General features: G+C 40.0%; 1 protein-coding gene and 1 pseudogene across 4 annotated transcripts in view; one reads left to right on the top strand and one right to left on the bottom strand.

Moving 5' to 3' along the window:
* Ppp1r13b (protein phosphatase 1 regulatory subunit 13B) overlaps window positions 1-25,943 on the top strand; it is a 74,288-nt gene that overhangs the window by 21,714 nt on the left and 26,631 nt on the right. For 3 of the 4 annotated variants that reach the window (XM_041633136.1, XM_041633137.1, XM_041633138.1), the window contains exons 2-4: window positions 12,329-12,476; window positions 15,724-15,843; window positions 19,192-19,268. In XM_041633136.1, coding sequence (XP_041489070.1) covers window positions 12,329-12,476; window positions 15,724-15,843; window positions 19,192-19,268 — 345 coding nt within the window. Of the gene's footprint in view, window positions 1-12,328; window positions 12,477-15,723; window positions 15,844-19,191; window positions 19,269-25,943 lie in introns of those variants that run through there. The other variant, XM_041633139.1, reaches the window with a different exon arrangement.
* Window positions 4,692-11,917, bottom strand: LOC121434415 (annotated as a pseudogene).

The following is a 25,943-nucleotide window of genomic DNA, read 5'->3' on the forward strand; positions in this document are numbered from 1 at the left end:
TCCCTCATCATAAAGCAACTCACAGGGCCAGATTTTTGTTTAATTCATCAGTGCAGTCCACAGCACATTGTAGGTACTCAGAATATTTGTGGTACAGAAGCAGGTTGGGTTTTTTTTTTGTTTTTGTTTTTGGTTTTTTTTTTTTGGTTTGTTGTTGTTTTGAGTTAGCAATGGCAAGAGGGATGTGCCACATAAAATAAGTGTGATCTCTGGCAGCTGAGTCCTGAACAGAGGGGATGAATTGACTGTGAAGGCATCTCAATTGATGCCACCAGGATTTCTGTGAGGCCCAAAAGCATGTGTGTTTTATAGACACTGAGAAAAATGCTTAGCTTTCTCCTTGGTGAAAAAGTAGGGCTGCTTGTCTACCAACATTCAGCAGTTAACCATTCATGATACAGCTTTTTTGGAAGAACAGTAATTATAGCTATGTAATAATATGAAAACTCATGTGGCTATATGTTTTTTTCATATAAGTTGGAATATAGAATTTTCTCTTTAAAAGAAATGGGAATAAATTTCTGCAAATTGTCCATGGATTTTTCTTGAACTCGTAGCGATCTGTTTACCCCTGCTTCCTTTAGTGTGGGATTAAAAGCATCTATCACCATGCCCAGTAGTGCATGGGATTTATGAGGACCTCTGTTACCTTAGCAGACCCAGACCTCAGGACTCGGGTCAGGTCCATGCATCAGCTTTGGTGGTCAAAGGCCTGTATTCCCAGTAACTTGGGAGCCTGAGGCAGGAGTTCAAGCTCAGGGCCTACTGGGCTGTGAGCATGTTCAAGGCCAGGCTGGGCCACTTAGTGAGACATTGACTTAAAATTTTAAAAGAGCAAACAGGTAGAGGGCTTGCCTATGTAAGGTCCTAGGTTTAGTTCTCAGAACTAAAGCAGAGTGCATTCCCAGAGTAGGAAGGCATCAGTGGCTTTCTCTCATTTCTGTTTTTCAGTGGGAAGTTTCTCTGAAGCAGTGAGGGCTGTTGGCTGTTTATAGTCATATTTAAAATGCTTTTCATTCAAAGCAATATGCACATGATGCCTATGAAGTTAGTTCTTTCATTTAAAGAAGTTTGGCTTTATGTTCCGAGCTGATAACTTTTGTATGAAACTTACTGTACGGTCTCATGGAAACGTTGAGCTTGTCTAGTTTGGCTTTGAAGTGACCGTGAGTTGTTTGAGAACTACTCAAGCATGTGCTCTGAAGCCAACTCTGGGTTAGCTCCTAGTCTCTGGTGACTTTGGACAGTTTGGCCTGCCATTGGGTGGATTTCCCCAGAAATGGCCCACAGATTGTCTGGAGGGTTAAATGATGTAGCACAATTAGAAAATGAGGGCCTGCCCCCTTCAGTAAGCACTAAAATGATAACAATAGCTTTGTAATACTAATAAATGGCAGAATTCCTTTGGTCTTCCCTGTTGTTTGTTTTGTTCTGTTTATTTATTTATTTATTTATTTTGGTTTTTCAAGGCTGGGTTTCCCTGTGTAGTCCTTGCTGTCTTGGAACAAGCTCTATAGACCAGATTGGCCTCTAACTCAGAGATCTGCCTCCCTCTGCCTCTGCTGGGATTAAAGGAGTGTGCTGCCATATCCGGTAGCAAAAGACCTTTGATGTTAGATATCCTGTTACAAATTTCATTCTTATTGTAAATACTTTATAGAATGTCTTGTCAGTATTATCAATATTTGGGAAAAATTACAATTCTGTTATACCCTACTCTAAACATAAAAATAATTTTCTTAAGTATAAAATATTTATTTGAAATTTTATTTTGAAGCTTCTGGGTCTTACTTTGTAAAGTTGATAACCAGGCTTAAGTAAGGGTGCCCCTCCTCCTGTTACTCCTCTTTTTCCTCTTTTTAACTCCCTCCAGATAGGGCCTCTCTGGTAGCCTTAGCTGTCCTGGAACTCACTCTGTAGACCAGACTGACCTCAAACCCACAGAGATCTACCTGTCACTGCCTCCTAAGTGCTAGGACTAAAGGCATGTCATTTTTTTTTTAATTTTATTTTTTTACTCTTGTTTATATGGGTTGCTTTGCTTGTGAATAAGTTGGTGTACCTTGGCATGCTTGAGGAAGCCAGTAGAGGGCATCCATCTCCTGAGGTTGCTGTTTGTGAGCCACCATTAGGTGTTGGGAATCCAACCACAATCCTCTAGAAGAGCAGCGAGTGTTCTTAAACCACTGAGCCATCTCTCCAGTCCCCTCTTACTTTAATATAACAAACTTTATAAATGAACCTGTTAAATTAGTATTTAGTCTTTATTTTCACAGTATATTCTTAATCCTATTGACAGTTGCTATTGAAAGTTGCTAACGCTGACTGCCCCTTAGGGAACACACCTAATTAGGTAAAGCTTCACCCTGTCACTCGGTGGCAACCGTAGCATCTGTCTTGTTTCATGAGGTGTCTTATCACAGTTCTGTCATCAGTGCCCAGTGGAGTTTATCAAGGCCTCCAGGTCATCTGCTTAGGCATTTTCCCTGTGCAAACAGACAGCTACAGGCACTGGCGTGCGCTCCACACTGCACTCTTGATTAGTTTCTTATGATGAGAAACATTTAAAAACAATAGCTCACACACTTATAAGCAGATTCAAAGTGTTACGACTTTCAAGAGCCAGTGTACACCTAAAAGACAGTTAACAGTCTGTTGTAAAAATAAGAAGAAAGGATTTGGGATTTACTATTTCCTTTGGAAATTATGCCTTGGTTGTGTTGTGAATATACACCTGATTCTGTAAAAAGTACTCTTTAAGAGTACTGTTTTGGTAAATTTTTTTCTTATGCTAGGCCTTCATGCCTCCCAAGCATGCATTCTACCCCTGAGCTGTATATCCTTAGCTTAATTGTCTTTATTTTAAGCCCTGTTTTTCAACTAGGGAAAGGATTAATAGTGAATTTTTATGTTTGCAGACATGATAAAACAGGATTTGTGTTAACTGTAAATGCATGTTACAGAAAGGAAGAAATATATATTCAAAGAAATAATATAATTTGTTATTGTTAGAGAAAAGGTCTTGCTATGTAGCAAAGACTGGCTTCAAGTTCAGGATTCTCCTGTCTTAGTCCCCTGATCATTGGGAGCATGGGCCTGTTGTGCCATGCCCTACTAGAATAGTTTAAGCTGCTTCTGTGAGAGAAAAAATACTGATAGGTTGGATTGCTATCACTACATATATATTGATAACACCATACAATTCATCCTTTCAGTATATTCGAAGCTGTACAATTATTACCACTATTTATAATTGTTTAGTGTCTTCATCTCCCAAAGAAACCATGTTTTTTTATTCAGTATCATTTACTATTTCTCATTCCCTGCAGCTCCTGGCAAGCAATATTCTGTTTCCTGTCTTTGTGAGTTGGTTTGTTCCAGGCATTTCATATGAATAGAATCATTCACTTAGTGACTTTTTTTCATCTGACTTTATTTGCTCTCTTTCCAAGGATTGTCTGTGTTGTAACCTTCAGTACATTTCTTTTTCTGGTCAAATAATGTTCTGAGTTCTGAGCATTTCAGTTATTCAACCATTTATAAGTTTGAGCTCTTGGGACTAGAGAAATAACTCAGCAGCTAAGAGCATTTGCTGTGCTTTTTGAAGACTGCACCCACATCTCGTGTTCACAGCGGCCTCTAACTCCAGCTCCGGGGATCTGTCAGTCCTTCTCTTCTGGCTTCTATAGGCATGAACACACAGGTAGCAGACACAACAATAGAAGTAAAATTTTTTAAAAGTATTTTTGTAAGTTTGGGCTATTTCTATTTTTGGCTGTTACAAATGATATTGTGAGTTTGGGTTTATATGTAATGTACATATGTAATTCGCTTGGGTATTTGTGTATATAGATAAAATTACATATGAGGCAGGAATATAGTAAAATGATGGCATACTTGCCAGCTTGAGCTTTTGGTTTCATCCCCTGCACCACCAGAATAATCACAGGGCTGGACATGGGGGTACTTGCCTGTGGTTCCCTCCTCTTGGAATGCCAAGGTAAGAGGACTACTTGTATCAGCAAGAAGGAGACCAGCCTGGACAACAGAGAGACCCAGTCTAAGCACCAACAAAAACCACTCAGGGGTGTATTTTTTTGAGTTTTATCTAACAGTGTGTAAAAAGAGGAAGTCTTAGTCTGAGATTTGTTGGTATACCTAATGTAAATTCTTCTTTTTTTTTAAATATTTATTTATTATGTATACAATATTCTGTCTGTGATGCAGGCCAGAAGAGGGCACCAGACCTCATTACAGATGGTTGTGAGTCACCATGTGGTTGTTGGGAATTGAACTCAGGACCTTTGGAAGAGCAGGCAATGCTCTTAACCTCTGAGCAATCTCTCCAGCCCCCCTCATGTAAATTCTTGAAAAAATCAAGAACATTAGTTAGAACATTTGTATGGTTTAGGTCAAATAATTTTTCTGTTTCATTGTTGTGCTTAATTGGGGAAAATGCCATGATTCTTTGTTCTTATTCTCACACTGTATTACATGGGGAAAAGCTCACGGTATGCACTTGATAATTTTAAATAAAAATACTAGGTAAAAACCTGGCTAATTGAAACGTAAACAAATAATGGAAGATTATACATTCAGAATAATTATTAAAACATTCAGTGATTTTCTTTCTTTTTTTAAAATTTTAAAAGTTATTTTTATTTATTTATTTTTTTTCATGGTAAAGACTGCTTTATTGCTGACAGTTAGTACACGTCAATAAATAGTGATCCCCAAAGAGCTCAGTTACTCATCAGATTCCTGGTCTATCAAGCGCTGAATGCAATCGAACCATGTGAAGCCTGGGATGACGAAGTCAGTTCTGCTTCTTGGGAAATGCAGCCATGGCTAACTGATAGATGGTGTATGCTGTTCCACCAACTGTCAGAGCCATTGTGAGTCTGTAGAGGAGGGCATCAGAGGTCCCGCCCTTCAGATGCACTGGGATTCCATTATCCTCTTGAAACAGCTTTTATTTCTCTGGAACTTTATTTTCAAAATTCCTCCGTGAAGTAGTGCTAATGGTCCTCTGGGCAATCTGACGGAGGGCCACAGATTCCGCAACATCTTGGCTCAGCTGCTGCCCACCAACCGCGACTACTGAACCTGTTATTTTTATTTTATGTATGAGTGCTCTGCATGTATGCCTGTAGGCCAGAAGAGGGCATCAGATCCTATGCCCTCTGGTTGTGAGTCACCATGTGGGTGCTGGGGAATTGAACTCAGGAAGAGCAGCCAGTGCTCTTAACCACCAAGCCATCTCTCTAGCCCTTTCTGTTTTTGATTTTGTAGCACTGGAGAAGTGATTTGAAGAACTGGTTCAGAGTGTCTTAACTTTGGAGTCAGGCAGTGAGTTAAGTTCTCTCTCTAGTATTTGTTAGCTCCATGACTTGGTCATATTATTTAACCTCTCCAAGTCCCTTTTCCTAATGTGTAAAGTGAAGAGTAGTAGCTGTAAGGCAGAGGAAACACAGAAATTGAGGATATGAAAAACCCACAGAACCATACTAAGAAGACTGAAAACTAGTGGTAGCAGTGATTTTCCTAGTGCAGCGACTCTTCCTTTAGTTTTATGCATGTTCTGTTGTGTTTTTAAAGACTATCCTAGCACTTTTTTCAAACTATTGGACCATGGTATACACTAAAAAACACTTTACAAGGTGACTTAGTTCTTACACATGTACCCCCCCCCATACACTTCTACATGTGGTCAAAATGTCTGCATGTATTCTAGCCAGATTTATATACTGTTGTTTTTATTTTAAGTTAAAGACTGTTTTACATCAATTTTAGGAATGCAAAAAATGAAACAGAAACTAATTTTTCCTCCCCTGCGTCCTGGTCCTCCCCCGCAGACCTCCTCTTGTACTTATTACCAATAAAGTGTATTACTATGATCCATCTGTTATAATGATGGACTAGTGCTGACCAGTTTTGGTGGCCTGAGGTTCTTAGGTGATGCCAGGCTTTACTCGTGGTGGTTGGTGTACAGTTGTCTGTGATGAGCCCACACTTCTAGTGTCATTCAGAACAACTTTGTTGCCCTAAAGCCCCTGCAGTCTTGCTCAGGTCTTGCTTTCCCAGCCATAGCCAGTCCTGGCTCTATTGTTTTGCTTTCCTAGAATCTCATGTAACTACATGAGAATCCCACAGAATATAAATAGCCTTTATGACCAGTTACACCCAGCAGCTTATAGTTAGGGATCTTCCTTGTCATTTTGTGGTTTGATGGCACATACCAATAATACTCCATTATCTGAATATATCACAATTTGTTAATCCAGTCATCTACTTAAGGATGAATGATTATTTTCATCTTGGTTATTTCCAAATTTTGGCAATTTTGAGAACTGTTACAGGTATTTGTGTGGAAATCAATTTTCAGTTTGTTTGAGTGAATGCCACGAATGTTCATGCTTGCTAAATCATGTGGGAAAAGTGTTTTTGAGGAGAAGTTTTGAGACACTGTATCTAGACAGGCCTGGAACTTAACTTTGTAGTCCAGGCTGGTCTTGAACTTATAGCACAATCTTCCTGCATCATCAGCCTCCCAAGTGCTAGAGTTGCAGGTGTGATCTCTGTTGATCTCTGTCTTGTTTTATAAAAAATTATTACAGTCTTTTTCCAAAGTGGCTATAGCATAATCTACTACTGAGTTTCTTTTGCCCATTGCCTTAATTGGTGACGTGAGAAGATTTGATAGGACTGTCTTAGTTTGTGTTTTACTGCTGTGAAGAGACACCATGACCACAACAACTTTTATAAGAAAACATTTAATTTAGGGGGTGTGCTTACAGTTTCAGAGGTTCAGTCAGTCCATTATCATCATGGCAGGGAACATGGTGTATGCAGGCAGATGTGGTACTGGAGAAAGAACTGAAAATCCTACATCTCGCAGGGAACAGGAAGTCAACTGACACAGTGGGCAGTATAGGAAACCTCAAAGCCCACCCCCATAGTGACACACTTCCTCCAACAAGACCATACCCACTCCAACAAAGCCACTCCCTGTGAAATTATGGGGGCCAGTTACTTTCAAACTACCACAAGGACTATTGAGATTTAATGTTAGGGTCTTTGAACAGACTGGTATTTGTATGCCAGTGTTTTGCCTTTGGCCATTTTGATAGGTGAGCAGTGTATCTCATTGTTTTGATAACAGTTTCCTTATGACCTGTGATGATGAACATCTTTATATATGATATATGGCATTTCTATGTTGTTTTTGCTCAGATGTCTGTTTACATCATTTGTCCCTTTTGAAAAGTATGTGGTTTCTATATTGAATTTTAAGAAATTTCTATGTTTATGATGTAAGTCCTTTATCACCTGTACACTTTGTAGATATTTTCTCAGTCTGAGACCTGTCTCTTCATTTTCTTTTTAAGATTTTTGTTTGTTTGCTTGCTTGCTGGTTTTTTGAGACAGGTTACTCTGTGTAACAGCCTTGACTGTCTTGGAACTGACTTTGTAGATCAGGCTGGCCTTAAAATCAGAAATCTGCCTTCCTTTGACTCCGGAGTACACCACCACTGCCTGGAAAGATTTATTTTTTTATTTATATATATGTTCATGTGATATGTGCCACATGAGTGCAGGTGTCCGTAAACAACCAGAAAAGGGGTCTTTGGGTCCCTTGAAACTAGAGTTACAGGGGGCTGCAAACAACCTTATGTGGGTTCTGGGAATTGAACCTGGGTCTTCTATAAGAGTGACAAGTGCCCTTAACCACTGAGCCATCTCTTGAGACCTCTTCATTTTCTTTTTTGTTTGTTTGTTTTTGTTTTTTTGAGACAGGGTTTCTCTGTAGCTGTGGAGCCTGTCCTGGAACTAGCTCTTGTAGACCAGGCTGGTCTCGAACTCACAGAGATCCACCTGCTTCTGCCTCCCAAGTGCTGGGATTAAAGGCGTCCACCACCACTACCCAGCTCCATTTTCTTTTTTTTTTAAATGATTTATTTATTCTTATTTTATGTGTATCGATGTTTTGCCTTGTATGTGTGTCTGTGTGAGGGTGTCAGATTCCCTGGAACTGGAGCTACAGGCAACTGTGAACTGCCATGTAGGTGCTTGGAATTGAACCCGGGTCCTCTGGAAGAGCAGACAGTACTCTTAACTGCTGAGCCATCTCTCCAGTCCCTCTCTTCATTTTTTCAATGCTGCTTTATATTGTTTTGTTAAAAGGAAATTTCAGTCAGAAGGGAATAAAAGAGGAGAATAGGGAAGATAAAGGTAAATTTTTTCATGGAGAATCTAAATTTATTTGTACACTGTGTGTGAGAGGGAGGGAGGGAGGGAGGGGGAGGGAGGGAGGGGAAGAGGGAGGAAGAGAGATGGAAACAGGGCAGTTTTGGGGGGTCAGCAGAAGGTCAGAAGGACAGAAGAGGATAATGGGGTGAATATGAGTAAACCACAATATACATGAATGTAAATGTTACAGTGAAACCCATTATTTGTACATTAAGTACAAATAAGTAAATTGCTCCTGATTGGCTGATTTTCCAGCTCATTGACAGTCTACCCTACAGTGTAATGCTTAGCCCAAGTTTGGCTTCTGTAATAGACATAGAGAAGGATGATGCCTATAAAGTGATTGTCATTTCTCAACACTGGTGAGAAAGAGTGCCAAAATATGTATACATACTCCTTTATAGTCTAAACTATCACTAAGTTTTGAACTCTTGTTGTGGACTATCTAAGCTTTATGGAAAGTTGTATACTCAAGTTTGGCATTCCTAGTAGGTTTCAGGTGAGTCTCAAATGGTGTGATTTTAAATACAAAAGGAACTGAGTGAATGAGGTGAAGGGGGCACTGTTAATGTGGTATTCTTGGGAATAATGTATACCAGGTTTTGCCAGTTCAGATTGGTAAAGTGAAATTTTTATAGGATAGAATGTGTGTACACATAAATGATGTGTATTTAAAAAAAAAAAAAGTAACCTGGCCTGCCTTCAGATTCACTAAGTAGCCGGGGATGAGCTTTGCCTTCCTACACCAACACCCAAGTGCTGGGATCACAAGTGTGCACCACCATATCTGGTATAGAACATATTTTTAGTGTTCAATACTTAAATAAAAACAGTGCTATTACCTTAGTGATAGGGCTAGTGAGAACCTAATATTAGAACTCTTTAATGGATTAGATGCTATGTAAGTGTTTAAACATATCTGTTTCTAAAGAGGTGAAGTGCACCTTTCAGACTTTAAGCTTACTTATTTTGAAGTTGCTCAACATTTTATGAAGGCCCATTCTTCCTTTGAAATGTGATCAATTTCCAGTCATAATTACATCTTTTTTTAAAGTTAAAATGGGTCTCATGTAGGCTAGACCGTACTCAAATTCTCTATGTAGCTGGGGCCAGCCCTGAACTCCTGATCTTCCTGCTTTAACTTGCTTGAATACATCACCACACCTGACTTACCTCTTGTTCAGAGTTATTCCAAATGTGGAATTGCTCCCTCTTGCCATGCAGCGCCGCCTTGTGGGAATATGGAATTTGACTAGAGGCCTCCAGATGTTTAGGTATGAAGGAATCTGCCAAAAACTATGTTCTTGTGTTAATCATGTCTTCCGGCTTTCACCTTGATACTTTTCTTCTGTTACGTGGAGTAACTCAGTAGGTAAAGGGCTAAAGATTCTCTTGTCCTTTGTGAAGAAGCCTTGAAGATGAAAAGGCAGACAGGCACGTATCCTTCAGACTTGGCAGTCCTATAAAAAAAATCATACAATTGAGACTTGTGTAGTTCGTACTTTGTGCCTGGTCCTGATTCTGGTACTAATGATACAGCTGAAGACTGACCAGGATCCCTGTTTTTAGGAAGCAGGAAATAAGCAATTGAACTGCTCCCTGTGTCAAGAGAGTGGAGCTCCTTTAGATAGGTCGGTTAGGGAAAGCTTCTCTGTTAAGTGCTGAAAGAAGAGGCTGTTCCAGCTCTGAGTAGCTGAGTGGAGTGCCCTAACCAAACAGCAGATGACCTACCGGGTGAAAGAGTGAAAAGGCCAGTGTGGCTGGAATAAGGGAATGAAGAGCACGATTTGGTATCAGAGCAGTGTGTGTGTAGACAAAATTATGTGTGGACAAGGAAGAGTGCACAAAGATCTAAGCCTGAGCAGAGGTGCTGCCTTAGGCTTCAGTAGTAACAGTGGTGATACGTCTAGAGAGCGAGTGTGGTTTTTGTTTGTCTTTTTCTTTTTTAAAAAAAAATATTATTTATGTGTATGATGAGTGTTTGCCTTCGCGCGTGTGTGTGTGTGTGTGTGTGTGTGTGTGTGTGCACAGTATATGCAGGAAACTTCAGAGACCAGAAGAGGGTATCAGATATCCTGGAACTGGAGTTTAAACACTTGTTAAATGCCATGTGGATGCTAGGAATTCAATCTAGATCTTCTGTGAGAGAAGCAAGTTCCCTTAACTGCTGAATCATCTCTCCAGTCTACATTTCTGAGGTTTTAAATCAGTACATAGAGTCATAGCATGTCATACCCAGAAGGAGCTTAGAGTCAGTTCTCTGGCGCATGGAAAAGCTAAGGGTCTTTATGATGGCTGTGTTATCATTGATAGCCATGAGACCCTGGCAGATGAGAGACAGATATGCCATGTGGAGAGAGCTTGAACATAGAGTTTATTTAGTGGGTACTGAGAATGGCATAAGAATGAGGAATTATGGAGGGGAGGGGGAGAGAGAGAAAAGGAGATAGAAAAAGAAGAACGAAAAGGGAGAGAAGAAAGAAGTGGGGAAAAGGAGAAGGGAGTGAGGCAGTAGTTAACCTCTTCAGTAGAGGGAGAGATAGAGAGGGGGAGAGAGGGAGAGAGGGAGGGAGGGAGGGAGGGAGGGAGTATGAATGTGGGCTGGAGGTGGGGAGAGAAGTGGGGGGGATTGGGAGTAGGCGGGGCTTGTCTCTTAAAGGGACAGGGTACCCAGGTGACAGGTCAGGCCAGCAGATTTATTTTTACAACAGGCTGTCCATCCCCAACTTGGTAGATCCTTTCCATGACTTCTATAAGCTCTTTACTACCTAGTAAGCTACTAACTTTTCTTTTCTTTTGTCTTCTTCATATCAGTTATCTGTGCTATTCCACAATTCCTTTTCCTCTAGGAAGTGGAAGTAGGAGGAGTCTAAAGCTTTGCCTGAACAGAGTTAGAGCCCTTGCCTTAAAAGAATATTCCCAGAATTACTGCTGAGAATTGAGAATGAGAAATAAAACCTTTTCCAGCAGTGGCAGCAAAATCAGCACACAGCAAATGAGAGAGCTTGAGTGTCTCATTTGAGGGTTTGTGCTACATAAGAATTGATTGCCTTGGCGGATCTCTGTGAGTTCGAGACCAGCCTGGTCTACAAGAGCTAGTTCCAGGACAGGCTCCAAAGCCACAAAGAAACCCTGTCTCGAAAAACCAAAAAAAATTAAATAAAAATAAAGATAAAAAAAATAAAGAATTGATTGCCCCCTCTGAGCCATCTCTCCAACCCCATCCAATTTTTTAGTTTGTTTTGAGACAAGATTTCCCTATGCAGCCCTAACTGTCCTGGAATTCTTAGAAATACTTTTGCCTCTGCCTCCAGAGTACTGGTAATAAAGGCATGTGCCAACACACCTGGCCCACCTTGGTTTTTGAAGCACTGTCTGTTGTTTGGCTGCAAGTCCCAGTATTCCAGGAGTCATCACCTCCTTAGTGCTGGATTACAAATATGCTACCATGCCCGATTATTTATGTGGGTTCTGAGTATCTAATTCAGGTCCTTGTGTTTACAAGGCAAGCATTTTATTGACTAATCTATCTTCCCAGACCAGTTCCTACTTTTTGGAGGGTGTGTGTGTGTGTGTGCGCGTGCGCGTGCGTGCATGTGCCATGCGTACATAAGGAGGTTGGAGAACAATTTTGGGGAATCTGTTCTTCCACCATGTAGTCCTCCATGTTAAACACGGGATTGAACTCAGGTCATTGAACTTGGCAGAAAGTGCCTTTATCACTGAGCCATCTCAACAGTCTGGAATGTGATTTTTTTAAGAGTTTTAATTTAATTTATGTGTGAGAGTGAGTATATGAGTGTTCTGCTTATATGCATGCCTGTGTACTGCACACATGCCTGGTGCCCACAGAGGTCAGAAGAAGGCATTGAATCCCCGGGTCTGGAGTTGTGAACAGATGTAAGCTGACATGTGTGTGCTGAAAATCAAATCTAGATCCTCTGCAAGAAAATCAAGTGTACTTAACTGCTAAGCCATCCCTCAGTCCTGCAACTGTGTTTGCTGACATAAACAGTTAAAAATAATGAGCTCTTTATATGAGGAATCTAAACTGTGATTCTAATCTTCTCTCTCACAGATGATATTAACCGTGTTCTTGAGCAACAATGAACAGATTTTAACAGAAGTTCCTATAACACCAGAAACCACCTGTCGAGATGTTGTAGAATTCTGCAAGGAACCTGGAGAGGGCAGTTGCCACCTGGCCGAAGTGTGGAGGGGAAGTGGTATGTTAAACTATCCAATGGTGGCTACGTACAACTCAGTATGCTCAAATGAAAACATTGCCGTGGCTCCCAGTTATCTGTAGTAGGAAGGAGCTGAGTAATGAAAAGAAAAACAACTGTAGAATAGGGGTTAAGGTTCTGTAACCTGTGACTAGTGGCATGTGTGGGCTTGTGTGCCACAACATGCTTGTGAGGTCAGAGGACAACTTTCAGGGGTGAGTTTTATATTGTATAATGTGGGTTCTATGGACTAAACTCAAATGAGGCTTGGTAGCAAGCACTAAATAAAATATTTTTATTTTATTTATTATTTATTATATAAATATATATTTATTTATTATTAAATATAATATTTTTATTTTTATGTGCATTATGTTGTATTTTATGGTTCTGGGGATGGAACCCAGGACCTTACAAATGCTCAGTATACACCCTGCCACTGAGCTATATACCTCAACTCTGTCCAACAACTCTTTTCCCTTCTAATAATGTCAGGAAGACAGCATGTAGTGTAAATGGTAAGTCCTCTGCGAATAGTATTAAACTGAGACTAGGAAGACCCTGTCTCTTATGGTGAAAGACTTGCTAGCAAGCAGAGAAAATTCTCAAATATAATGATTGCAGAATGCAGGGAATTCTTCAAAGCTGGGCGTGTTGGTGCATACCTGTATCCTATAATTCTAGCACTCAAGGTAAAGGATCAGGCGTTGAAGGTTATGCTCTTCTACATAGTGAGTTTGCAGCCAGGCTAGGCTACATGAAGCCCCATCTTAAAAAAAAAGTAAAAAATTAAAATAAAGATCAATACTTTAAAATGCTTTAAGAATTTTAGAAAAAACATAAGAGAATCTGTTTTTTATCTTGTAAAAGAGAATGAATTATTGTATACAAACCTCAAAACTAGCCAGACACAGTGGTGCATACTTATAGCCCTAGCTTACTCAGGCCAAGGCAGGGGATGAGGGATGGGGACCTCTCTTGAGCCTGTAAATTCAAGACTAGTTTGGACAACATGGGGATATTCTATCTCAAAAAAGAAAACAAAACAAAAAGTATGACATAAAATTGGAAAAGACTTATAGGTACTTATATGTTTTTTAAAAAAAAAATTTGTTTTCGTTTTTCAAGGCAAGGTTTTTCTGTGTAACCTTATTCTGGAACTCACTCTGTAGATCAGGCTGGCCTCAAACTTAGAGATCCACCTGTCTCTGCTTCCCAAATTTTGGGATAGATCATGCACCACTACACCCAGCTATTTTTTTAATTCTTAATTCTATGTACTTGTATGTCTGTATATGTGTTTGTATACATAAGCGCAGTACCCAGTGAGGCCAGAAGATGGCTCATGACTCTCTGGAACTGGAATTAGAGGCAGTTGTGAGCAACCCAAATGGGAACCAAACTCTAGTTTAAAAAGATACCAACAAAATTGAGAGTCAGTTGTCAGTACACATAATCATCCTAGAACTAGTGACCTGAATATCAAGAACTTCAGAGCCAGTCATGGTGGTGCATACCTATAATCCCAGCCCTAGAAGTGCAGAGATGGCAGGAAGGCAGATATAGGAAGATTGATGTAGGTTTAAGACCATCCTTATCTACACAGTGGTGGGCCATCCAGGGCTGTTTGTTCCAATAGAAAGAAAACAATGAGACCCTGTTTCAAACAGACAAAAACAAAACAAAACAAAGAAAAATGGACAGCTCCTGGTATAATAGTTTGTGTTTGTGATCATGGTGTGGTCACAGGTCCCTGGCTCACTGGCTTATTAACCTAGCCTATTGGGCAAGCTCTAGACCAGGGAGAAACCTTATCTCATCATCATCATCATCATAGAGACCCTATCTCATAAAAACAACAACAAAAATAATATAGCCAGTGCACAGAGAATGACACTCAAGGCTGTGCTCTGGGCTACACACATGTATGCACACAGGCACAGTAGTAGTCTAGAATATGTGAGTCTCTAGGTTCAGTTTCCAGCAGAGCAGAAATAATAATCTAAGCACTTAGAAGGCCGAGGCAGGTGGATTGGGGGGGGGAGGGGCAGGGGTTGGTATTTTGAGACAGGGTTTCACTGTATAGCCTTGTCTGTCCTGGAACTTGATCTATAGACCAGGCTGGTCTTGAACTTATAGAGATCAACCTGTCTCCTACCTCCTGAGTGCTGTCATTAAAGGTGTGCACTGCCAACACCACCACCACCACCACCACCACTCAAGTTGAGGGAGGCTGATTTACATAGTGAATTTTTAGGCCAGCCAAAGCTACATGGTGAGATTTGTCTCTAAGTAAGTAAATAAATAAATAAAATTTAAAATCCAAAGATCCAAAAATGTATATTTGTTCTTTATGTTTTAGGAAGTAAGTGTTCATTGCTTCTATTATTGTTTGCTTTTTAGTTGTCTCAGAAGTACCTGAAATAGCACTTCTATTACTATTATAGAATTCTAATACTGTTATAGAGAAGGGAAGTAGAACACATTATAAACAGGAAAATGTAACAGCAATGTTAGTGTTCTTTACCAGTTAAAGGATTAATAAAAGAACATTCTGTTAATAAGATTTGCTTCTTTAAAAAGTATTTGAGTGGCTGGAAAGATGGCTTAGCAGTTAAGAGTACTTACTGGCTGCTCTTCAAGAGGAGTCAGTTCAATTCCCAGCACTCACATGGTGTAACACAACTGCCAGTAAATTCAGTTCCAGATCTGATGCCCTCTTCTGGCCTCTGAGGGCATGCACATATGTGGTACAAAGACATACATGCAGGCAAAACACTTACAATAAAATAAATCAATCTAATATTCTAAAAAAATATTTGAAATAGAATTTAAACTGCCAGCACTTGCAGAGATCAACACTTAATAATAATTTGGATGCCTCTGCAGGAACTGTAGTGAACCTTTGGACATCTATTGCCATGTGTAGTATTTTAATAAATAAAATAATATAGCTAGTTTGTTTCATTTCTTTGAAGGATGCAAAGTATACTGCTTTTTAATAAGTAACTAAATTTAAAGACATGTTTTCATTGTTCCCTATTGGACACTGGAAATTTACTTTGACATGTAGTACTGTGTTTGTATGTTGCCTTATTGTTTTTGATTTCTCATTCATTTTACTTGTGTTCATTAACAAAATATGGCGCTTGTAATGTTCTTGGATTCCAGTATGTGTGTTTGTGCATTCCTGCTTTGACTAGTGTCCTTGTATTGTTTCTGGAGTAAACTGTAGTCTTTCTCCTAGAACGCCCCATCCCCTATGACCATATGATGTATGAGCACCTGCAGAAGTGGGGACCTCGCAGAGAAGAAGTGAAATTTTTTCTTCGACATGAGGATTCTCCAGCTGAGAACAGTGAACAAGGTAGATAAATGTTTTCTTCATTCACATATTAACTTTTATCATACTAGTTAATTTTATAAAAATTATTCACACATTTTCTTCCTTCACTCAAAATTGCCGGGAGAGAGAATGTATATTTCTTGTGCCTTTGACCTCTGCAGTTGCAGATATGAGTATGTTACAACCCATAGGCACAGGCTCTTGCTTTCTTTCAGGACACCAAGTTGGTAAGATAATGCATTCCCAGATACGATAATGTGTAAACATGCAACGTGTGAAGAGATTAATTCTAGTAAACACCACATAGGTCAAACATCAGGAATTTAAAATAAAACCTTAAAATAATAAGGGAAAAGGCTATAAGAAAAATTCTGATTTTAGAGTGGAACAAGCCTTTCTCAGTGTAACATCATGCTACCAAAGACAAGACCAGTTAGTATGCTATTTAAAACAAAAACAAAGCCAGGCATGATGGTACACACCTTTAATCTCAGCATTCAGGAGGCGGAGACAGATAGATCTCTGAGCTCCAAGCCAGTCAATGCTACATAGTGAGTTCCAGTTTTAAAAATAAACAAGAAAAAAGAAAGAAAAAGAAGAACTGATGGCCTGTAAGCATCCTGACTACATGAATAACTCACAGGGTGGGTATATTTTTATTTCCATGTAAGAAGTCTTAGAATTTTATAAGAAAAAAAGTGTTTGATAGAAAAGCAAGAGACCCTGTCTCAATATAAATAAATATGTACATACATACAAACATATATACATAAATGCATACAAACATATATACATAAATAAAAGCATAAAACTGGGCCAGAAAGAAATGGTTTTTACCAGTTAAGAGCACTGGCTGTTCTTGCAGGGAACCTGAGTTTGATTCTGAGCACCCAGATAGTGGTTTTGGTTTATAACTATCTCTTAACTCCAGTTCAAGGGGATCTGATGACACCTTCTGACCTCCTTAGGCATGAAACACATATAGCACATCCATGCAGGCAAAACACACATTAAATGAATAAATCTTAAATACAAAAGCACAAAGCCTTTTAACCCATCAGTTCTTGTAGAAGGTCTACATTCAGTCTGTTACTGAACCTGTACAAAATAAGGGGCCAACAGTGTGGCTCATCAGCTCCTGCTGGTGGGAGCACTATAAGTGCCCATAAAGAAGTGGGACCGTGAAATACAGGATATCTGTGTGGTGGAGGGCTCTGCAGCTCTAATACAGAAGAAATTCTGTGCCCTGGCCTAGAAATGTGTCCAGTAGAGGAAGCTGGTTGCCTAGCAGTGTCCATACCATACTGGAACTGCCTTTGGTGTGACTCAGACAAGAGTGACTGTATTATACTAATGGTTTCTGTGTGTGAAACAGCTTTGGAAGGACTTGTGAAAAGCTGGGCATGTTAGCCTGGGCAGAAGGGAACAGGCAGGGGGTGTTGTTAATTGTAGACCTGTAGCAGGCCTTCTTTTGGGCCACCAACCAGCTCCCAGATCCTGACACAGACACTTATTATTAATCATGAATGCTTACCCTTATCTTATGCTTTTCCCACTAGCTCTTATAACTTAATTAATTTAACCTGTTTCTCTTTATATGCCTTTTGCCTAGGGACTTCTTAGCTTTCTTTTTTGTGTATTTTTCAAGGCAGAGTTTCTCTGTGTAACTCTAGCTGTTCTTGGCCTCACTTTGTAGACTAGACTGGCCTTAAATTTACAGAGATCTACCTGCCTCTGCCTCTGAGTGTTGAATTAAAGGTGTGCACCACCATACCTGGCAGTAAATAAAATTTATTTTATTTTGTGTATAAGGGAAGTGTTTTGCCAGCATGTCTGTCTGTGCACCACTTATGTGCCTGGTGCCTTCATGTGTGAGTGTGCACCACATACATGCCTGGTGCTCTCAGAACCAGAAAGGTGTCAGATCCCTTAGTACCTGTAGTTACAGAAGGTTGTGGGGGTACTGGGGAATTGAACCCTGGCCTTCTAGAAGAGCAGCCAGTGCTCATAACCACAGAGCCATCTCTCCAGCCCCCAGTTAAAACACTTTGAAAGCTAGTCAATTTCATGCTTGATTCTAAATTTCATGTTTGAGATAGATTATGGTGTGTGTGTGTGAGAGAGAGAGAGAGTGTGAGTGAGAGAGAGCGAGCAGCAACACATGAAAAGACTGATTGCGCACTGCTCTGGGCAGTGGTGGTGCACGCCTTTAATCCCAGAACTCAGGAGGCAGAGGCAGGCAGATCTCTGTGAGTTTGAGGCCAGCTTGGTCTACAGAGCAAGTTCCAGGACAGCTAGAGTTACACAGAGAAAGAAAGCCTGTCTCAAAAAATAAAATCAAACAAAAAACTGATTACAAAACATTCTTAACTGTACTAAGTCTTTGATATTTTACATTTATGCTCAATAAATATGCAAATAAGTGAAAAAGTTGAAGGGTTGGTAATTATATTTGTTAATTTTTTTTTCATTTCTGTGGGGGAAAAAAAACAGATAAGAGCCAAAGAGATGGCTCAGCAGTGCTTGTTCCTCTTCCAGAGGACCTGAGTTCAGTTCCTAGCGTGAATATCAGGTGGCTCACAACTACTAGAAACTCCAGCTCCAGGGGATCAAATACCCTCTTCTGGCCTCTGTGAGTGTGCACGCGCGCGTGCGCACACACACACAAATAAATAATTTTAAAAAATTAAAAGACAAAGATCTTTTGAGAGCTAGAAAGACATCTTAGTGGTTAACAGCACATACTGCCTTTACAGAAGCCTTGAGTTCAGTTCCTAGCACCCAGCTAACAACATTGTGTAACTCCAGTTCCAGGGCATCCAGTGCCCTCTTAGGGCCTCTCTGAGTACTGCCCTTATGTGCATAAACCCACACACAGACACATATATATACAACTAAAAATAAAGAGTTGGGTGTGATGACACATACAGGAGGATCTCTGTGAGTCTGCAAGCAAGTTCCTGGCTCAATAGCAAGACCTTGTCTCAAAAACAATAATAATGATGATAATAATAAAGTTTTTTAAAAACTGGAAATAATTAAGTTCAGTACTCATGTATGAAAAATATAAAAAAATCTAGGAAAAAAATAGCTGGCAAAGTTTCCTTTGGTTTACAGTTTAAATAGACGTGGTTGGGAGACTGCTCTGCCTGGCTGTGATGGCAGGACACAGAACATGAACTCTCTACCTCTTTTTATTCAGTCCAGAACCCAAGCCATGGCCCAGTGGTACACACATTTAGGGTGGGCCTTCCCACCTTTTTGGAAGCCCCCTTCATAGGCACACATGGGTATTTTCAAGGTGTTCCTAAATCCAGTTAAGAGTTTGGATGAACTATATCAGTAAGCTTGATCTTCTCATCTCTTTAGGTGGCCGTCAGACTCAAGAACAGAGAACTCAAAGAAATGTAATAAATGTACCTGGAGAAAAACGCACAGAAAATGGGGTAAGTCATGTGAACTAAATTTGTTGCCTGAGATTTCTGTCCTGCCCAATTCCACAGTTCAGTCCCAAAGAAACACAGAGGTCTACATTAATTATAAACTGGTTGCCCTATTAGCTTAGGCTTATTATTAACTAATTCTTACATCTTAAATTAGCCCATTATTATTGTCTATTTTAGCCACGTGGCTTGATACCTTTTATCAGCAATGCATTCTCATCTTGCTTCTTCTGCTTCTGAGTCACAAATGCAGACAGTGCCTTTCCTCTTCCCAGAATTCTCCTGTTCTCATTGCCCCTCCTCAACTTCCTGCCTGGCTACTGGCCAATCAGTGTTTTATTAAAATACAGCTAATAAATCTTTACAGGGTATGAGATCATTGTCCCACAGCATAAATTGATATTTTTTTGGTATGATAGAGTACTTGTCCATACAGGTGTACTTGTATTAGTGAGCATGTGTAAGCATGTGTACCTGAGTCTGTGAGTCTGCAGAGCAGTGGTTCTCAACCCGTGGGTCTCATATAGATTCTTACATTATGATTCATAACAGTAGCAAAATTATAGTTATGTTGAGGGTCACCATAAAATAAGGAACTGTATTAAAGGTCGCAGCATTAAGAAGGTTGAGAACCCCTGTTGTAGGAGCCAGAGGACAACTGCAGTATTGTCTCTCAGGACCTGTACACCTTGTTTTAACCTGGGATCTAACTGGCCTGTAACTTTCCAGGTATGCTGGGCTATCTGGTCAGTAAGTACAGAAGTCCACCTTCCCAGCACTGAAACAAAGAATTGACCAGACAGGCTGGTTTTATTTCTTCAGTGTTAATGTTCTGACCACTTTGTCAGGATTGAATAACAAAGTTGTTGGAAGGTGTGCATGTCTGAGCAGTTGCCGTAAGAGAAATTCCTTCAGCACTCTGTGTAGCATTGGAGTTAGGTTACATGCTATGGTCAAGGAAACATGGAAGGCTTCCTTTTTAGGAATGCTGGCATACTGGAAAGGACAAGTAGATATGAAAATTTTTAACCTGGTCTTTTTTCCTTTTGAAATTTTAGTCATGACTTTCCAAATAATTATAAGACTAGCAGATTAGTTTAGTTCTTCCCTACTCTGCAACTAATTAGACTAATTTCACCTTGGGCAAGTGTTTGGTCTAGTTAGATGCTGGTAAGAGTGTGGGGTCTGGAGGGAGAGGCTGTATACTGGCTGCATGACTTCACACTGGCTACATCTGCCTCTCAACTTCCCAGCTTATTAATGATCTACTGCTTTTGTTTTACCTCTGTGAATGTACAGGTTAAGGATCACTTATTCAAGTTTTTCAGATTGGAAATACTACACAAATGTCATTGGTTGACTATCTCTAATTCAAAAGTAAGATTAGAACTCAAAAATGTTGGATTTTGAACTTTTGGATAAGGGAGACCTAATATGAATTGCCATTGCACCTCTTCCTCTTCTGAAGACTTATTTTTATCTTATGTATGCAAGTGATTTGTCTGCATGTAGGCATGTATGTACACCATGACTAATGCCCATGGAGGCCAGAAGAGGGCTTTGGATCCCCTAAAACTAAAGATTTAGACAATTGATAGCTGTTGTGCTGGGATCTAAACCCAGGTCCTGTGAAAGAGCAACAAGTGCTTTTAATTGATGAGTCATTTCTCCAGTCCCAAATCTATGCTTCTTTGACCTTCTTTGAATCACATGACCTCCATCTTTGTAAAAGAAAGATACTAACCTACCCCTTCTTTTATCTCCCCTCTTTTTAAATATTAAGCAGCATATACCTTATTTTGTCAAGGTTGATGAAATTCATATACTTTTGTCTAGTTCTAATTACTGTTTTATACTTTGTCTACAGAGTGATCAGTATTGTAATTCAGTTGTTACAGGGATTTCCCAGCATGTATGAGGTTCTGGATTCCATGTCCACTGCCTCACGAACCAAGAATAGTGGTATATGCCTGTAACTTCAGCACTGGGGAGGTGAAGACAGGAGGGTCATTAGTTCAGGGTCATCCTTGACTATATATAAAGAGTTCAAGGCCATCTAGGATAGACGATACTCTGGGGGGGGGGGGGGAGAGAGAGAGAGAGAGAGAGAGAGAGAGAGAGAGAGAGAGATTGCCAGGTGGTGGTGGCACATGCCTTTAATCCCAGCACTTGTGAGGCAGAGGCAGATGGATCTCTGTTAGTTTAAGGTCACCCTGATCTACAGAGTGAGTTACAGGACAGCCAGGACTGTTACATAGAGAAACCCTGTCTTGAAAAACTAAAGAGACAGATAGGTAGGTAGGTAGGTAGGTAGGTAGGTAGACAGACAGACAGACAGACAGACAGACAGACAGGAAGAAAGAAGCCAGGCATGGTGGTACACAAGGCATTGAGAGGCAGAAAAGATGTATCTCTGTGAGTTTGAGGTTAGTATGGTCTGCATATAGAGAACCTGCCTGAGACACAGGGAAGGGAGGGAAGGAAGGAGAAAGAAGGGATGGAGACAGAGTTAATAATAGTTAATAATAGTATTCATAAGTTTTATAGATAGTAACCATAGAGCCTGTCTTAGTTGCTTTTCTGTTGCTGTGAAGAGACACCATAATGAAAGCAATTTATAAAGAAAGTATTTAAATTAAGGCTTGCTTATAGTTTTAGAGGTTAAATCCATCACCACCATGGTAGGGAGCATGGCAGCAGGCAGACAGGTATGGCACTAGAGCATTAGCTAAGAGCTTGCATCCTGATCCAAAATTGGAGGCAGAGAAATCAAGACTGGGCCTTTCCCTTTGTAGGAACCATGGGATTACAGCTAGCTCTGCATAGGTCAGTTTATGTGACTTCTGAGGATTCAAACTCAGGTCCTTACACTTTATTTTATATTTTTGTATGTGTTCTTGTATGTGCTACAATGAACATGTGGATGCCAGGGGATAACTTGGGGAGTCAGTTTCTCTGCTTCCACCATGTGGGTCTCAGGGATTGAACTCAGGTTGTCAGGCTTGGTGGCAAGCATTCTAATCTGTTGAGATATCTGAATAGCCCCAGAAATCCTTTTGAGTTCTAAGATTTCCCATTACCTGAACTGCAGGCATGGTGACATAAATATGTTGAATAGAGGTATAGTAAAGCTGAGGAGGATGAACGATAGATGGATGCTCAGCAATATTCTTACATATTGTAAAGGAAGAAGGCTAGTTTTGATAGGTCTGTGATCTTTTTTCTTCCTTGATAAAATTGTTAATGTTAAGAGCAACAAAATTTAGACCTGAGACTAAAATTTAAAGTGTGTTTATGGGGCTGGAGAGATGACTCAGTAGAGGAAAGCACAGTCTTTTCCTTCAGATGACCTGGATTCAGTTCCCAGCACCCACGTGGAGGGTTACAACCAGCTGTAACTCCAGTTCCAGGGGATCTGACACCCCCTTATGACCTCTGAGATAACTGCATTCATGTGGGTACACAGACGTAGAGGCAGACAAAACACTCAGACACATCAAATAAACCTTTTTTTAAAGTATGTTTTTACCTTCTATAAGAGCTTGTAATTAGAGGGAGCCTGAGATCCAGTCTTGAGGACCAGCTGCCAACAGCATCACATCAAAGATGTTTTAGTATCTTTTATAGCATACACACCTGGCATTTAATCCTCTAATGCATTGCCTTGTAAAGCACTTTATTGTCTCCAAAGCACTTTTACATGCATTTTAAAATTAACAAGATGTTAAAAATATTTTCCCTATTACTTCTGTGTCTGTCCTGGATAGAACAATTGCATAGTAAATGTTCTGCCTTGTGAGCTGGAACCAGAAAAGCATATCAAGCAGCAGTATGAGGGATACAACAGGATGCTGAACTGATGTGAGTCATGCCCATTAGCAACTGCTCAAGCAAGGGCTTGGGAGGTTCTGCTCTCTACAAACTATGGGTCAACCAGACAGTCTGGTTTAGGCGGTCGCTTGACTTCTGTAAAGACACTTGGCTGACTCTGTGTGGAATTCCAAAGATCTTAGGTTCTTTGATTCAGTAGAAGTGCTCACTGAGATGTTTACTGCTTTGAAAGGACACAGTCCATCAAAAAATGTTCTTTGATAGAGTCCTGGAAGCCTTTGTCTTGTCTACTCAGCCAGCCTTGTCAAGAACACCAGCTCCTACTTTATTGCTATATGTCCAGCATGCTGCCAAGACCAGTAGATTCCACCTCATTTCTTCTAAATGTTACAGGTTTAGCTCATATTTAGGTCTATGGTCTACTTTGAGTTGATTTTGTGTGTGTTATAAAGTAGAAATCCAAATTCATTTTTTTTGCACACAGAGACATAGACACACACAGACACACACACACCTACACACCTACCTCCAGTTCTTCCAGCACCATTTGATAAAAACACTAGCCTTTCACCAGCTAACTTGTCCTGATGCTTTTGATCACTTGAATACAAATGTTAAGACTGACTTTTGGACGTAACTACTAATGTGGTCTCTCAATCTTCACTTTTCATGTGGTACAACGGACTCAGCTATGCTTGTCAGATAAACAGTTACCTAGAAAAAAATTCTAGACTTTAGCTACTGTAGCAGGGATGTGGAGGGCAGGGGAAGCCCAGGATTTACCTGCTTCTAAAAAGCTTTTGTTTAGTCTGCCTGTGTAGAAGGCTGTTACTTCATCCCCTTGCCAGCAGTTCATGTCACAAGTCCCTGTGACAACTCTGTGATGTGACTGGGATGCCCATCCAAGGTCAGTTCTGTCTCAGATGCCATATTGTCCCTTGCTGTTTCTGCACAGGTGCTGTATGCTCCTCTTAGACCTGCTTTGTGTTTTGTGTTATAGGAAATCAGAAATCTCTTTCATTTAGTGGTATTTGAGATTTAAAGAATCTAGGAATAAATAATCCTCAATTTATGAGTGAGACTGTATAAATTTATTTTGACTTTGTCAGACTCACTGATTCTGAGAATTAGCATCTATATATAATACTAGAAAGTTCTCTACATATTTTATTATTCTCCTCTTTTTCTTTTGGACCTCGATGGGATACCGGTTGTGTTTTGTTCTCCTTTGCTGTGTGTTGTGTTCTGCATCCTTTAATGAGAGACATCTTTCAGCCAATGAATTTGGCTTCAGCCCTATGTGTTTGATTTCTTAGTATATATCAAGTTGTCTTAATATTCATTAAGAAAAAAGAGACAAAGTCTGGAAGGAAATACTTGAGAATCATACGCTTGATGAATAATTTGTCTACAGAATATATAAAGAACTCTGAAAAGTGAATAAAAAATAACCCATTTTCTTTTTTTATTTAAAATTCTCATGCAATATTTTGATCATGTTTTCCTTCTAGATCATACCCACCAGCTTTGTTCTTTCTCCCTCTCTCTCTTTCTCTTTCTCTCTCAAAACACCAACAAAACAAACAAAAAACAGTAATACAAAAATTCCACAAGAAAACCCATGGCATTATTTTGTGTTTTCCAACTGCTCCTGGGCATGACCTGCCCTGGAGTGTTGTTGATATACCAAGTGAGACTTCATTGGAGAAGACTGATTTTCTCTTTGCTACTAGTGGGTATAAATTACAAATAGCTTCTAAGTTAGGGGGAAAATAACCCCTGTTTTTAAAAATTGGACATACTCCACCAAAGGAGATACGTGAATGTCCTATTAAGTACATGGAATTGTGTTCAGCATCATTAATGTTCAGGAGAATACAAACTAAAATCATTGAAAAACCTGAAGCTAAAAGATTGATATAGCAACTTCTGTCGGGGAGAAGAGAGGCAGGAACTCTGATGCATTGGTGGGTGTAAACTCTGTAATCTGCAAAGGAGTTTGGCAGCTTGGAACTTAAATGTCAATCTGCCATATAAACACCACCAGAGAAAGAAGCAGATCTCTGTGTAGACTTGTATGTGAATGACACAGCAGCTGCTAGAGAGCCACATCCAAAATGGGCAACGCCTGAGGGCAGATGGTAGCTTTGGTGTTCTTTCATTGCCAAGGTTTCTGTCTTCTGTTGATTGCTCTCTTTGCTCAGTGGAGCTTTTAAGAATGGCAAAGCATCCATATACATAAAGTAAATTAACAACATTTTAAAATAAACGTTTTATCTTGCATTTAGATGGTTACCATGAGTCCTGTCAGTCATGCTCTTGGAAACAGTCACTCACCCTGGTACTCTGCATATGGTTCTCCTTAGAATCAACACAAACTAGTTTTTTTTTAAGATTTATTTATTTATTATGTATATAACATTCTGCCTCCATGTATGCCTGAAGGCCAGAAGAGGGCATTACAGGTGTTTGTGAGCCACCATGTGGTTACTGGGAATTGAACTCAGGACCTCTGGAAGAGCAGTCAGTGCTCTTAACCACTGAGCCATCTCTCCAGCCCCACAAACTAGTTTTTTTTTTTTTTTGGTTTTTCTTTTTTTTTGGTTTTTCGAGACAGGGTTTCTCAGTGGTTTTGGAGACTGTCCTGGAACTAGCTCTTGTAGACCAGGCTGGTCTCGAACTCACAGAGATCCGCCTGCCTCTGCCTCCCGAGTGCTGGGATTAAAGGCGTGCGCCACCACCGCCCGGCCACAAACTAGTTTTTTAAGGCAGGGTCTGCCTAGACCTAGAATTTTCTTTGTAGGCCTGACAGGCTTAAGACTCATAGAGATCTGCCTGCTGGGATTA

Source organism: Microtus oregoni, unplaced genomic scaffold (genome assembly GCF_018167655.1).
Source record: "Microtus oregoni isolate MIOR12 unplaced genomic scaffold, Mior012 000043F_ref0000047, whole genome shotgun sequence".
NCBI classification, from domain to species: domain Eukaryota; kingdom Metazoa; phylum Chordata; class Mammalia; order Rodentia; family Cricetidae; genus Microtus; species Microtus oregoni.